The following is a 15091-nucleotide window of genomic DNA, read 5'->3' as shown; positions in this document are numbered from 1 at the left end:
CTAAAATTTTGTTCATACTTTTGTATGAGTTAACATCCATTTAATGGTGCCCTAGCATAATTTGCAGCCTAATTTCCCATTAGCTTTAGCATCTATCAAGTTTTTAATAGGCTGTATGCCACAATAGTCAAGATGAAGTTCAAGTTCAGCATCTAGGTAAGACTGACTATCAACACGGACCGCCTCTGAGCACCAAGCATCACTGACATTGTAAGCACAGAGTCCGTCTCCTGTGGTTCTACCAGAGTTCTGGTTCTGGTGTTCTGTCAGCTCAGGTACGGCAGCTTGATCAGGGATGTTGTGGTGGAGGCAGGAGCTTCGTATCTTTATTCCGCTATATTGTTTTTCCATTATGTAAACAGACATAGACTTCCACATGTGTGTGTGGCGCGTTTATGTATTGTGTGTATGTGCGTAGGTGTGATCAAGGTGAAATTGATTTCCCTTCATTAACTCTGCCCCAGATGATTTTGTTGCTAGCATCTCACAATTTTGCATGATTGCAAAGAGAAAAATGTTCCAGTCTCTGTACTTGGTTTATGGCTAAGTTTCATGTTTCATGCAGTTTGTTGTCAAAACTCTACCAGTTCAGCTTGAACATCCACACAACAGCACATTTTATTTTAGATTCATAGATAAAGCTGTTGAGAGATTTTCATCTACCCAGACACCAACCACAAAGAAGACACCACATATTGTGGGGAAGAAAAAGTGTATTTGTAAAGCTTGCTGGCTGTAGTAGTTGTGAGTGAAGTGTGAGTTTCCAAAGCACTGCCAAGGCTAAAATGGCTCCAGAGAGATTGTCAGGATAACGCCAGCTTGTCCTTTCGAAAGCAGCCGTCCCACACTGCGACAATCTGATGTGTGTCGCCTTATTCAGAGTCAAATAGAAAGATGCAAATCCAGAATAACCCGCGTGATCTCAAACTCTAGCTTATGTTGGCACAAATACTGAAAAGAAACCAGAGTAGTGAGGTCAGTTTAACTTCATAAATATACATCGACATGAAATATGTTCTTGACAGTGGCAAAGATGGCAAACCACCTTAGAGCTTGATGTAATAGTTGGTTTTGTAATGATACAAAATTATGCGATATTATTAAATTAGAAGTGATTCAGCAACACATATTTTGTCCTTGAAACCTGTCAGCAAAGGATGAGTGCAGGATAGAGGACAGGATCATTTTGCCTATTGAATTAGATGACATGCAGCTCTTTCAACTGCTGCACATTTTGTAATTCTCTCTAATTTAGCAAGAAATGAAGAAAATGGGTTAAGCGGGATTAAAGAAACAACATTTGGGGCTTGTGGAAGCTCTGTCTGATCCAAATTTATTCAGATGCACACGCAAATAATCTGCCATAATAGATCAGATTTTGTGTTATAAAAGCTACAATTCTCTTGTTCACTTGTGAAAATGAAAGGAAACTGACCACATACCATCCATTACTTGGAACACTTTTTGTATTTCTTTTACAGTATTCTAGTAGTGTAGTATCCAGATTTTGGAGCTTTATTCATACTATGAACTAAAAGTAAAGCTATCTCAGACTGTTACCCAACAATCAGAAAATAGAGTCAGACTGGGATAATTGACTGGAATCCCAGCTCTGGTCATGTTTTCTCCATTTCCAGAAGCCAGACATTGTGAATTTCCAAGAAAAGTGCCCTCATCACAGACAAGAGAGAAATACAGAGGTCAGAGGTTAACAACTCGGCCCTCAGGAGCCCAGCTTTCTCCAGAGGCGGGTGTTATTTTTAGTTTTGGCACCTATTTTGTTCATACTTTTTTTCATACTTTTTTACATGGGAAATGCCTTGAGGATTCTTCACATCTCTTTCAAAATATATATTGTAAACTTTCTCACAAACAAATCTCATCGCCATGCAGGAAAAAATAATTATAAAATAAACCAAACTTGAAGTGATATTGTCAAATGAGCTTCATGTGCTAATGTAGAATGAGTAAGTAGATGTGCACTATCTGAACTCTGTAACACACTCAACCATATGTGATTGATATGACTGCTGACCTTGTGGACTTGACCTCAAACCTGGTGTACCAGGTGAAAGTATAAATACCAAATGTCTCTCTCTCACTTGTCTTTCTCATGTCCCTTGGGGGAAGTCAGTATTTTTTTTTCCTCCTGTCTGTTTGGCATTTGGGAAAGAAGCTAAAAAATAAAGTGAGGAATAAGCACTGGAAAAACAAAATTTAGAGATAACGATGGTAACTGAATTGCTCCCACTGACAAAAAATATGTGAGACACTGAAAAAAATCCATCTGTTGCAACTAGAACATTTGGAAATGGAAACCTATCAAAGAAATATCTGTATTTTCTCCCTACAGCCCCAACCCATTTACGTACCCACTCATAAAAGAAAATAAAAAGACTCACCAACCTGCTGGTCTGAGTTTTAACATTGAAAACTGACAAATAATGGGAAGCCTGGAAGACTTTTAATGTGAACAAAATCGTCTGGAAGTGTTGAGTTGCATTCAGGGTAGCGTAACATCAATCAGCAAAAACTGAAGCATGAAAGGAATGGAAGTAATTGGTGACTGAAAACGCTATTTCTGTCAGAGACGTGAAACTCTGAGCGGCAGCGCGATGAGTCCGACATGACTGAGGGAATTTGTGTTGTTTTTACACTGAAATTATCCAGAGAACAACAGGTAAACATGGAGGACATTTTGAATTTGCATTCACTGGGAAAGTAGCCAAAGACAAAGCGCTTTGTAACCTTTGTAACCTTTGTAACCTAAGCGCTTGCCTGTCCTCTGTGGTGCTGTAATTCACAGCCTCTTACTCTCACTTTCAAAACACAGAGATGACGTCAAGCCTGGTAACATCTTTATGACAACAGCAGCAACTAAAATTTATGATCCTCATTACTGAAATATTTCTGAGAGCTTTTTGCACCCTTGTGTTTCTTTTGAAGTGCGAACTTGATATTTGCAAGCCATGAGGGTTGTGCAGGTTTACGTTTCCAGTGGCCTTTAAGCAGAAGGCGATACATTCCTGCTGTAAGTTTAAAAAACCTAAACTGTATTTTTGACCTTTTAAAAGAGATGGGATCAACAGGAACACGATCATACTGGTCAAGTTGGCAAGTTGCATGCTGTTGTTGCAGTCAATTTAATTATTTTTTAAAAATGAATCAGCAAATTTGTATCAGCAGATACAAGCAGCAGAGAGTAAATACAGGCAGACCCACATCATATTGGTGGCAAACTTATTTCACTATTATTTTAGTTTATTTCCAGTTTCGAGGCTGTAAACATAATGATCATTACTTACATACATTGTGTAAAATTTTTGAATATATGCTGTCATTCGAGGGCGCTTTCATGTGTCTTTGTGAATTGATGGTCTGTCAGGGCAAGGAGGGAGAAGAAATCAGAATCAGAATTCCTTTATTTATCCCCGAAGGGAAATTCTTTTTACTTACAGACATTGCAATTTGGAATTTTCCTGGGCAAGAAAATGAAAGTGAAAGATATTAACAAAATAGAAAATCATGTAAAATATAAAATAAAATATAAAATATCAGATATTTCACACATCAAAAAATCAAAAACACATCAGTTTCATTAAATCAGCTGCCAAATGTGCTGCGGGGGCAGTCGTGGATCAGCGGTTAGGGTGTCGGACCCGTAACCGGTGGATCGCTGGTTCGATTCCCTGTCCCGGTGTCCATGGCTGAGGTACCCTTGAGCAAGGTACCTAACCCCCACTGCTCCCCGGGCGCTGCATTGGGGGTTTGCTGTGTGTGTGCACGTCACTTGGGTGGGTTAAATGCAGAGAACAAATTTCGTTGGAGTGAGTTCCCTCCAATGACAAAATATGTCACTTTAATCACTTAATCACTTTAAAGGTGATGGGGTGGCGCCGGAAACAAGATGGCTCTCTTTGTAACTTGTAGTATTTATATATTTTTAACTGTTCTTGCAGTATACAGGCTAATGTGAAGTCTTATCTGAGGAACAGGAAAGTCCTTCTCAAGCAGATGAGAGAAAATGCTGTTTTTAGTATTAGTGTTAGCATTAGTGTTATTAGTAAACTGATACAAAATATTTTGGAAACTGTGCCCTTTGTCTCTTCCAGTCACTCGGATGGAGTTCTATTAGTTTAGAAAGGGCATGATAAAATGGAAAGAAATTGAAAAGGAAGAAGCAGACGATAGAGAGCTTATTGTAATTATAAGTGACAAGTGGAGAGAGAAAGTGGAGACAGCTTGAAATATAAAGCAAAATTCCATTTAAATGAAATAAAAGATGGTAAATATTCCCAGTTGTATATGTTGAAGAACAGATGTTGAAGCTGCATCGGTAGAATATCTTGAATAAGCTTGACTGAGATTTTGGTTTTTGTTGGACTGAACAGTATTCATCATTGTGCTATTTGTACTGCCAAGTCATGTACTAATATTGCAATATATCAAGTCCAAAAAAATCTTACCTTAGGATATAGCAGTGTCACTATGGCAACTGCATTTACATCGTCAAAAAAAAGGGGAAAATGTGGCCTTGCTCTGACTGATTTGAGGTTTTGTGTGGAGTGGTATAACAGTGAATAGAGAGTGAACTGTCTGACACTGGCAGAATCTATGTCATGATCTATGTATGAAGAATTTTTGTGGAAAACCTAATCTTGGCCTTTGGCTATTTCCTACTATCAATATATTTTCTTTGCTTTTGCCCTTTTATTACACCACATGTCGTTTCCTCAACATGCCTCGCTGTCTGTGTCTCGCTGTCTCTAATTCTACACGATCATACAGCCTTAAGGGGGCAACCTGTGATGGATATCACCCTGTTTGTCACTTCTGAGAGAGAAACTCAGACTGGGAAGATCAACTTGCTGCTAAGTGTGTGTGTGTGTGTGTGTGTTTGGCTACTGTCAAATCACTGGAATCTTGCAGCATGAGATTAGATGGATGGAATGACAAGTGGATTGATGGAGGCACACAGCTTGGTTACACAGAAGAATCAATTATATTTTATATTTTTAATTATATTAACAGCATCATGTCTGTCGACTGACAATTTCAAAAGTGGATTAGATTACTGTAGTGTGTGATTACACACTCGTCCTTGGAAAGCTGTGAAGGAGTCCCACTACTGTGTGTAATTACAGTAGACAAATGAGGAACCAATTTTACAGGTTAATTCTGTCTGTTCTGTCCAGTCTTATCAGGGTTGATGTTACATGTCTGTCTACAGACTGTCAAATGGAGCAATCATATGTTGGCCAGGTACTCAAATCATGTTGGTGAAGTCAGCTAAATCCTTACTTTGTATTGACGTTGCAAGTTTAGCAGAATTTAATGTTTTCCTCATCATCACTATTAATCTTCATTGAAGATTTTAAGGCACAATTCAACCCAAAGTACTTTGAACTTTTGGTACCAGGAACTACTTTTTAAGGAACTTAGCTATTCCTTAAGCCTGTTGCTGAAGAAAGATTAGGCAAATTATTCTGCTGGTGTGTGACAAAATGACGACATTATTACACATTATTTATTTTCTCACAGCTATATGAAAATATGGCCTGGACTTCGTCAGCGATCCATCTGTTGCTTTCTTCTGCAACTCTGCGTTGATGTTTCGAAGCACATCAACATGGAGTATACCCTGTGGTGAAAACGCACCGTGTTTCTCCAAAAGTTCCTAGTCCCAGGGGAGAGTTCCTGTGGTTCAAATGTGGTTTTAGTCAGTCCTGGAGCACATTAAGCAATTTACATCACCCAAGAAGACCTATTAAGAAGTCAGTTTCTTCTTGCAGCTAAATGATTTTGGTTTTATTTTCACTTTTTTTTTTTGCCAAGCAGGCTGGGAGGTCTACTCAGCAGTCATTTGTTCCTTGTGTGCTAGAAAGCTAATGCAAGTAGACCTCAGTGCGAAGGGAAAACCCCTCAGTAACATAATCTCTCTCATGGCATAATGTCTAATCTAATCAATATCAGGTTAGTTAAAATAGCAGACTTTTGTTTTCACAAGTTTTTAAACACTATGGCTCATTGACTAGCATGAATTACTTCATCTTGGTTTTCACTTCATGTTTTGTTTCCAGGCTGAACCCAAAGAGTCGTAGCAGCATACCAACCAGGTACGGTCACAGCTGATAATGTTCGGAACTGTATGCATATATAAATTAGTCATTTTTAAAATCCGTAACACTGCCACTGTCTATAAATTGCACGTTCTGTGTGATGTGTCCATCAGTGCAACGTCTCCCAGCCCCACCTCACCACGTTCTCCCTCCTGGCCGATGTTCTCTGCCCCGTCAAGTCCTCAGCCAACATCTTCTGCCTCCAGTGACTCATCCCCTGTCAGGTTGGTCCACATGGTTTGTTTGGTGATTTAATTACAGTTTGTCATCAATCATGATGAAGCATTTGAAGTCTGTAGTAGTAGTCTGAGAGCAAAGAAAAAAAATATCTATTTGTGATACATCCAAGAGGTTTGAGTTCTGGAGGTGTTGGCTGGGAATCTGATTCAAGCACACATCGAGTTCTGTTAAGTATATGAGTTGATTGCTGTTAGCGCTATGCTAATATGCTATTATTTACTTGTGTAGCTCTTCAAAATTCATTATTGTAGATGTTTCAACTGTTGCCATTTGCCAGTTTACTTTGAATCTATGAAGAACAGTAAAGATAACAATAATAAATTTATCCCAAAGGTTTATTGCTATGAGTTAAAGAATATATTGTTGAGTGGATCCTGACTTCTGACCTTTCTGATTAAAGCAGGGACTTTATAGGTAATGTTTTGAATCAATGATATCAGCTATTTTTACACAGGTCAGTTGGAATAAAAATTGACCTCAATTGGATGCATTTGCTCAGCTCAACCTTGGCAGACATAGTGTCTGTCACTACATTACAGGGCTTCGAGTTTTAAGCGTCCTGATATCGCTTCTTCTTTTCCACTGCTTGGCACCCTCAGACCCCCAGTCTTTCCTTCAACTACCACTCTCTGCATGGCAGATTCTTGGGCAGAATCTGATTCTGTATGAGCTACACCAATCTGCTTGTAAGAGAAAAAAGTCTTAAACTTTTAAGTTGAAATATATGGCCATTTTGTGTCCAATTTTAAAACAAAATACAAAACAAAAACACTTGAACTTCCAGAAAGATGACTTCTGTGAAATCTGACTCGTGCCATGAAACGTCCTTCATTATTTGGGAACATAGCATCTTGGGACTTATTAAACAGTTTGTATAAAGTAATAACCCGCCTGTGGAGCTTGTGCAGCTTGAGGTATTGAGGTTTAAGGTGTCTGAATGAAGCATTGTTTCTTTCCTGAATCAACCCAGAACCAGCTGGCTCACTCTCACATTTTTATTGTCTTCAGTATTGTTGGCAGGAAGGCTCGAGCGCTGTATGCCTGCAAGGCAGAGCACGACTCCGAACTGTCCTTCATCGCTGGGACCATCTTTGAGAATGGTGAGTCAAGTTCTGAACTAGCCAAGAGAAAGGAAAAAGGAAAGAATGTGGCTCTGTGCTTGTCTAGAAACAAACAATTACTGTCAAAAGAAAAAGTCAGCATAAGGAGTTTTTCTGGACTTGATGTAGCACTGGTGTTGGATTTCATCTCTGGGGTAGGAAGTATATTTAATTTTATCTGAGTCGTTGAGGGCTTTTGACCAAAACATTATAACTGGGAGGCTTTTAACACTATTTTCCCTTGACTACCACTTATATAACGAAGTTAAATGGTTCCGTGTCATTTCTCCTCAATGCTGTTTCTTCTCTAAGGTCTAGTGGTCATGTTACAGGAAAAAGTATGATGCATTTGAGTTGTACAAATTATTGCAGTAAATTATTGCCTGAATCCATAGGGTGAATAATTGTTTTATCCAGCACCTAGCTTTTAAATAAATGTGCAAATTGGATGTGCACATATCTCCAAAGAATGGATAGAATAGTTAAAATAGAGTCTAACAGACACAGTCTTGTGTTTATTGATGTTGCAGGCAGCCAAGAACTTAATATCTTTCGGACCAGAGGAGTCCTTTGCTTTGTTTTGGACAACAAAAGTATATACTAAGTAACCCTTCCCACACACAAAAGATGACACAGGAAAGAAAACATTTTGTCACGTTTCCATCATCAGAGGATAGCATAGGAATCTTGATACGGACAGTGTCAGGGTCTTTGGTCTGCCTCTACCTAATCTCAGTTTCTCGAACCTCAAGCTTCAGAAACTCTAAATCATATGTGCAGCCCCAATTCCAAAAGAGCTGGGACACTGTGTAAAACATAACTCAAAACAGAATGTAGCAATTTCCCTCCAAAGATCATGTTTTTCACAAAGAGCTGAACCTCGTCTCAACGACTGAGCCTTTCAAAGATGCCCCTTTCATACTCATTCATGATACTATCACCTGTTAGCAATTTCATTCCACTTCATGACCATTTCAGTCCATAAGTCTCGGCCCTTGATCCACGCACTGCACACCAAAAGGTAGATTGTGCCTTTGCTGTTTTTGCCAGAACACTTTGGAATCCTCATCTAAAAACTCATCTTTATATGCAAGTCTTATTGTAGATCTTGATCCGTATCTTATCTTCTTAGGTTCATGTTGGTCTCGTCTTTATATTTGTGCTTTTCATCATGTGCCATATAAATATAGTGTTTCTCGCTGACACATGCTCAGGATTGGAATGGATTCACTTTTTTGGTGATGCCGGTTGATACGTGGGCTCTCAGACCCTAAATAGAGTTTGCTGCATTACGACTGTTGCTGGTTATGTAACGCAGAGCAGTGTCATCTGAGCCCATTGGGTCAAAATGTGACCTTGGGGACATGTAGTCTCTACAGTGGTATCTCAACAACCCAGTCTGATTATGGTTAGCCAAAGAGAGAGCATCCCAGCTGTCCCCACAGAGCTCATGCTGTCGACGCATAATGCCCTTTTAGCAGTCATAAGAGTGCTGTTATAATACAGTGAATGAATGTGCTAATCTTAGCTGTTAGACAGAATATTTCCACTTTTGATTCATACTTTGTTTCACAAACCCTTTTCAATGGCATATTTTTTTTATTAAATCAGGCAGATCCATGAAGATCAAGGATGCACAAAATCCTTGTGCGCTGTTTACATTTAGTTTCTGTCTTTGATGTAAGTCTGTGGTAGCACGGTCTGCATTTTTCAGTTAGAGTCCCCGTGAGGATCAAATGTGGTGAACACACTATTTATTTCTGCATCGATGTTCCTTTTAACTTCCTGTGTTTTGGCATTATCTAGCCAGAGGTCCTGTTGTTTTTTAGATCTCAAAGCAGAATGTCACAATGGCACGCCAAAGCAGCACACAAATAATTCAGTTTTTTTTTTTTTTCCTCAAAATTGCAATATTAATGTTTTTCATGCATGTCAAGTTTTAACTTCAGCTTCAACTTGCCTATATTTACAGCTTGCACCTGCCATATGTTTACATCCCTTCTTCCTGCCTCACTCTCCATCAACAGGAGAGGAATAAAAAGCGTGTTATTTCTTTTGGATTATAGCCCTATTTTTCCACTCTTCCAAACTATCTGTACATGTTTTTGTCCGCAATTAAGTGCCACATTTTTATGGATATTTTTTCTTTCATCTTGAGATGTTCAAACAAAATCAGTTTTTTTTTTTCCCTCTCTCTCTAGTTCATGCCTCCAGGGAGCCCGGCTGGCTGGAAGGGACTTTGGACGGCCGGACGGGACTGATACCAGAAAACTATGTGGAGTTTTTATAGTCCAGGGTCTTGAAAGGGACTTGAACGGGGACTGGAGTTGACCAACTGTAGGTGACTAGATTTGACTGCACAAGACTGAATAGAGTCTATTAGATCAGACATTATATTGGACCATTCTATGATTGATGAGACCACTCTTGTGTTGACTAGACTGGGAATTGAAACTGGACCAAGCAGAACCATACTGAATGGACACAACACATGAACAAAGTGGAGCTAACTTGGGGGGTGGAGGTGGGGGGGCATAAACTGCACTGGAAAAAAAAGGTCCCACTCTGGTTCTGGGTGTTATTGGATTAGTGTGGATGACTTCCCAAATCCAGGGGAAAGTAATGTGGTAATGAACCTGGAATGTGTGCATGTGTGAGAGTGAGAGATAGAGAGAGAGAGAAAAAATAACTTGTATAAATGAGTTGATATTTCTGAGCTGTGAGGCTTATGATTTTTCGGCCCTTGCTTTATAACTTCAAGCTGCACTGCCACTGCTTCAGCGTCTCCTTTTTTTATCAGCCAATGGAAATATCCTCCTGTGGAGATGATGACAGGGAACATAAAACAAAGCAAGTGGCCTTTAACTTTGAACTCGATAGTTCACCTCCTCACTGTGCGCTGTTTGAGTGATGGCAAATCGCATTGGGGGACTGGAGCTTTTAAAGCCGATTTAAATGATTGGGTTTTGTTGTACAGTTGTAAATGTGTTTGTGAGCACTCGCTGTGGCGCTCTGGCAATTCCCCAAGACAAGAATCAACCTGGCTAATGTTTCAGAGCTCCAGTTCAGCAGCAGGAGCCCCAGGGCAGATCAGCACAGGATGAGGTCGCCTTGAGAACAGTTCGCCAAAAGGTCAGCATTGGGTTTATCCTTATTTATAATGCTTCTCCCCGCAGAGCACTTGCAAAAAAAAAAAAAAAATGTGAAAAATTTCAAACAAGCTCCACAAGCCGATCAGCGGTTTACAAAGCAGTGTAGGAGTAACAACTGATTCCTGCTAGCTAAAATAAGCCCAGCTGTGAGGCCTCATTCTGCTTCCCAAGCGTACGTATCTTTGATTGTTGGAAATAATTGGGTCCAGTATCGTGTCTAGTGTCGAATCATGTTTGCAGTGTTTTAATCCGTTCTAGGAATTTTCATTGACCAGGATGCTGTATTTCATCACATCACAGAGCTTCAAACATCAAGTTTTGATTGATTATATATTTTTATCTTAAGCCTGGACTTTTTTTCCCCCTCATTCTAACCATCATGCGGAATCAATCACTTCCTTTATGATGTATCTCATGACCCGTCACAAGGGTCTTTTTTCTGTTTTAATGTAGAATCATAAACACAATGAAAATGAAGTAATTATCTGAAGCATGGACATTTACATTTCGATTGACTTTAGTTCAGTTTACAGCCAAGGCTATCATTCATAGGTAAATGAAATGCAGATTAGATTAGATTAGATTAGATTCAACTTTATTGTCATTGCACATGTACAAGTACAATGCAACGAAACGCAGTTGTGATGTGATGAAACTCAGATATTTGAAGGAAAGAGAAATCAACAGTTTTTCAGAATTGCTCAGATTCTGTATTTTAAAGCTGGTCTGCTTTGGGGTTTTAACGAGTGCCCTCATTTCATGAGCGAAAGCTGAACTTCTTGCTTGAACCACTTGGTGAACATCTGTTTCAACTTTTCTGAAAAGCTTTTTGTTGAACTTTTTTTTTTTCTTTTGGAACAGAATATTGAAAGAACATTTTAACATTTTAGCAGGAAAATCAAATGGGAGATTTAAAAAAAAAAACAAAAAACTTAAATGTGAAATGAGACTACTTTGTTCATACCTGAACTTTTTATTTATGAGTTTCTTAAAGGCACAATCCTGAACTGTATTCATTTTAAGATGTTTTATTGACAATGTAAATATAGACAGCATTTGATAAGGTATAATTTTTTTTTTAAGTATAAAGTTTTATATTTGGTATTTTTAGCATACTAACTTAATTCCTTAATTCCATCTTTGTTGCCCAGATTTTTGTATCATTTAAGTCTATCTACAGCCTTAAATATTTTTTCCAGATATTTTGGTGAATTGACAAGATTGTGCTGAATTAAAGATTAAGTGTTCAACAGATGTAACTGGGGTCTTTGATTTCTGTTTTGGATTTAGTGCCTGCCTGGCTTGAATATCTTCATACACGTTGCAGAGCTCCCTTTGTAGGTTTTGTACAAAAATAAAGTAGGACTGCAGCAATAAATGGATTTGCTTACAGCTGCAAAATAAATTTGGGCAGTTTAGCATCAAGTAAAGAAAACCGCTAGCTTGGCTCTGTCCAAAGTTCAGATGTTCACCTAATAACACAATAAAAATTTACTAATTATTACTGTACACATATTTTCTAACACAAACAGAAATGTAAGAGCAGTTTGGGGTTTAGAAGGGGCTGTGCGCTCTATTTCTTGACAAACATCTGGTTGTATGCAACCTCATGATGACAGAAAGACTGTGGGAAGTCATTTCGCCCAGATGTTGTTTGTAAAAACAAAACCAAAAAAAAAAAAAAGACTTTCAGCTCACAACTCAACGAAAGGACACAAATTATCATGGTTGTCTTTTTGTTTATGGACAGGTTAAAGACATAATATAGCAACTGTTGGCAGCTCTTTGAAAATACACCAGAACCTTTGACAAAGCCAATCGTGCTTTCAGTCCTCACACTAAGCAAGGATGATTTCAACTCCAGCTTCATACTCAATGTAAGAAAAAATGAAACAAAAGCACTTGATCTAAGCAATGAAAAACAGGGAACTTTATTGTGTAAGATGTCTGAAATAAAGAGAGATCATCTGAATTTCCACTTTGAACCAGTGATGACAAAAACATCATCCAAGTTGTTACCAACACGATGCCAAATCCAACGACACACATAACTGAATTCAACATTTAATCAAATAGGTGAAAATATTGACACTGACTACAGAGGAAGTGTAATATAGAAGTAAAACAAACTATTGTTTTTTTTTTTAAACAAACTTTTTATATTTTTTGTTTGTTTTTACATTGGATTACATTTACATAACTGAAATACGAACATAACAGACTTCAATGAAAGCCATAGCCATATGTACCAGTGAAACATGATCTGCCCTTGATCTTTAAAGATAATATTTGCATGTATTTTATACAAAATAGACTTTATCAACCAGTATGAGGGTAGTGCAATTCCATCAGGCTCTGGTAGATTTACTTTCACGCAGAAATTCAACTTTTTTTCTTTTTGTCTGTTTTAACATCCAGTAAATCCTCACATCAATGTACATTGGATCCAAAGCCTGAACCTTTACAAAAAATACCTTTCAAATAAAAAGAAGTACTAGACGCTGGATAAGTGCTACTTAAAAGGTAACTGCTTCAATACTTCTGTTTGTTAAAACTTTTTTTTTCTCCTCTGCTTTGGTCACACTTATATAACGTAAAAACATCCAGTCCGTCTCACCTTCTGTCCTCCGCCCCCCTTACAACTTTAAAACACAGTGAGCATTCATGTAGACTTTCCCATCGACTCTTAGAATTTACATTTGCTTCACAAGACGAACATGTTTAACACTTGCTAATGTATTCAACACGTCTACCTTTATCAAACACAAACCAACAAACAGAAAAATATTTACTTTCTTGACTCGATCAATGTACAAAAAGGATTGGGTAAAATTATTCATATCAAAGAGGATCAAGCTGATCAAGTTTCAAAATCGCAGAAAATAGGTTTTTGTCATTTTTCTCCAAAAGCATCAATATTTGTTAAGGGTTTATCTAGTTCCTGACTTGAAATCCTATTTCTATGGCTCTCTGTCTCCCTTTCGCAAGGCCTTTAGTCAAACATGTAGTTGAAAGGTAAGAGAAAAATGTATAGGATTATAGAGGTTATGTCCATGTAAAAATATTTTGTAATAATAGTCACTGTTTACATTGCACTGGATATGTCGGCGCTACTATATACACCTATGGCCATTTAGAAATGAGCAGGGATATGGTTACATCTACACATTAGACCTGGTTTTCTGAAGCACCACCACCTGGAAATAACTATGATACTGTAGGCAGAAGTTACCCAAACAAAAAGACAGTTTAGTCACATCTTTCTCAGACTAACCATCAGTGACAGGAGTGGCATTAAGCCCATGTTCTTTACAGCGCAAGGCCACAAGACCGGGGTTAGCGGGTGAAGCTGAAAGCCTGCATTGTACATGAAACAACCCTGCTGTGAGAGACCATCCTTTGGCAGAATGGCTGATTAAAACATGATGGCTCTTATCAAATAGTGGCTTGTTAGCTGCAAGTAACGCACAAATGACCAATCTCTGTGGCAAAAGTACCATTCAGAATAAACAGCGGAAAATCTGTACAGTTGACAGTTTAGGAAGAGATGTCCGGCAGATACAAGAAACACGGAGGGAAATCTGCTATGAGTGGGGTGTTGTGTTCGCACTTCCTGCAGAAGCCAATGTACAACTGCGCGTGTGTTTCGCTTTGGCCATCACATATATTGGTACAAACATGTTTTTACGTTACATATGTACCAAATGCTTGCCGCCACCTGTTTGACTGCAGTAGATATTACTGCTTCCTTTACAAATACAAAATTTTGTGCATCTCCAAAAAAGTCTATCATGTACTTACTTGGATGATAATAATCAGTACAATTAAGCTGGTGTAGGTGTGACACTGAACTAAGATCTTTCTCCTAAACAAGCATCCTCAAGCAAAATTATAAAAACCACATAATGTTGAATCCCAACTGAAAATCACTCTTTCACATCTTCGGGAAAAGATGTATAAAAACATAGGACATTTGGCACTCATGGAACACATCACAGATGATGTAGTTCCTCATAGCCTGAGCATTGATTCACAAATTATTTAGACCAAACTGCATCTTTTTCCAGATATATTTGAGCTTCAGAGATGAAAGCCTGTGCTAAGGACAGAGATTATTTTAATTATGGACATCCCATGTACAAAACAAATATACATTTAAATGTTTTCATTTGAACTTTTCAGCCATGTTGAGCTCATCAACTTTATATTAATCCCAGGTCTGTTTGTGCAAATACATCGAGATGAAGCAAATTAAAGGGTTTCATCTAAAACTGTATTTTGAGTCAAAACCTTTCACAAATAATATGCTTTTTGTTTACCTATCAGAAGTACTATATGGGAAGGTTAACTGCGTCTGTAAAATAAATTCAGATGAAGACTCCTAAGTCTTCAGACACTTATCCATGGTACCTCATCTAGAAACACTGACCAGTCTAGTACCCGAGTAAGTTGCAACACACATCAGGAATTCTTTCCATTC

The 15091-nt window shown here is 38.3% G+C and overlaps 1 protein-coding gene across 1 annotated transcript in view; it reads left to right on the top strand.

Annotated features, from left to right (window-relative positions):
* The window catches only part of LOC124070472 (rho GTPase-activating protein 26-like), an 84473-nt gene extending 71085 nt beyond the window's left edge, over positions 1–13388 (top strand). Inside the window, exons 21-24 of the mRNA XM_046410401.1 lie at positions 6081–6116; positions 6233–6343; positions 7368–7459; positions 9661–13388. Coding sequence (XP_046266357.1) covers positions 6081–6116; positions 6233–6343; positions 7368–7459; positions 9661–9749 — 328 coding nt within the window. The 3' untranslated portion in view covers positions 9750–13388. The remainder of the gene's footprint in view (positions 1–6080; positions 6117–6232; positions 6344–7367; positions 7460–9660) is intronic.
* The last annotated feature ends 1703 nt before the right edge of the window (positions 13389–15091 follow it).

Source organism: Scatophagus argus, chromosome 14 (genome assembly GCF_020382885.2).
Source record: "Scatophagus argus isolate fScaArg1 chromosome 14, fScaArg1.pri, whole genome shotgun sequence".
In the NCBI taxonomy this organism is placed as follows: domain Eukaryota; kingdom Metazoa; phylum Chordata; class Actinopteri; family Scatophagidae; genus Scatophagus; species Scatophagus argus.
Note: the sequence above shows the minus strand (reverse complement) of the source record. Positions and strands in the feature narration are given on the sequence as shown.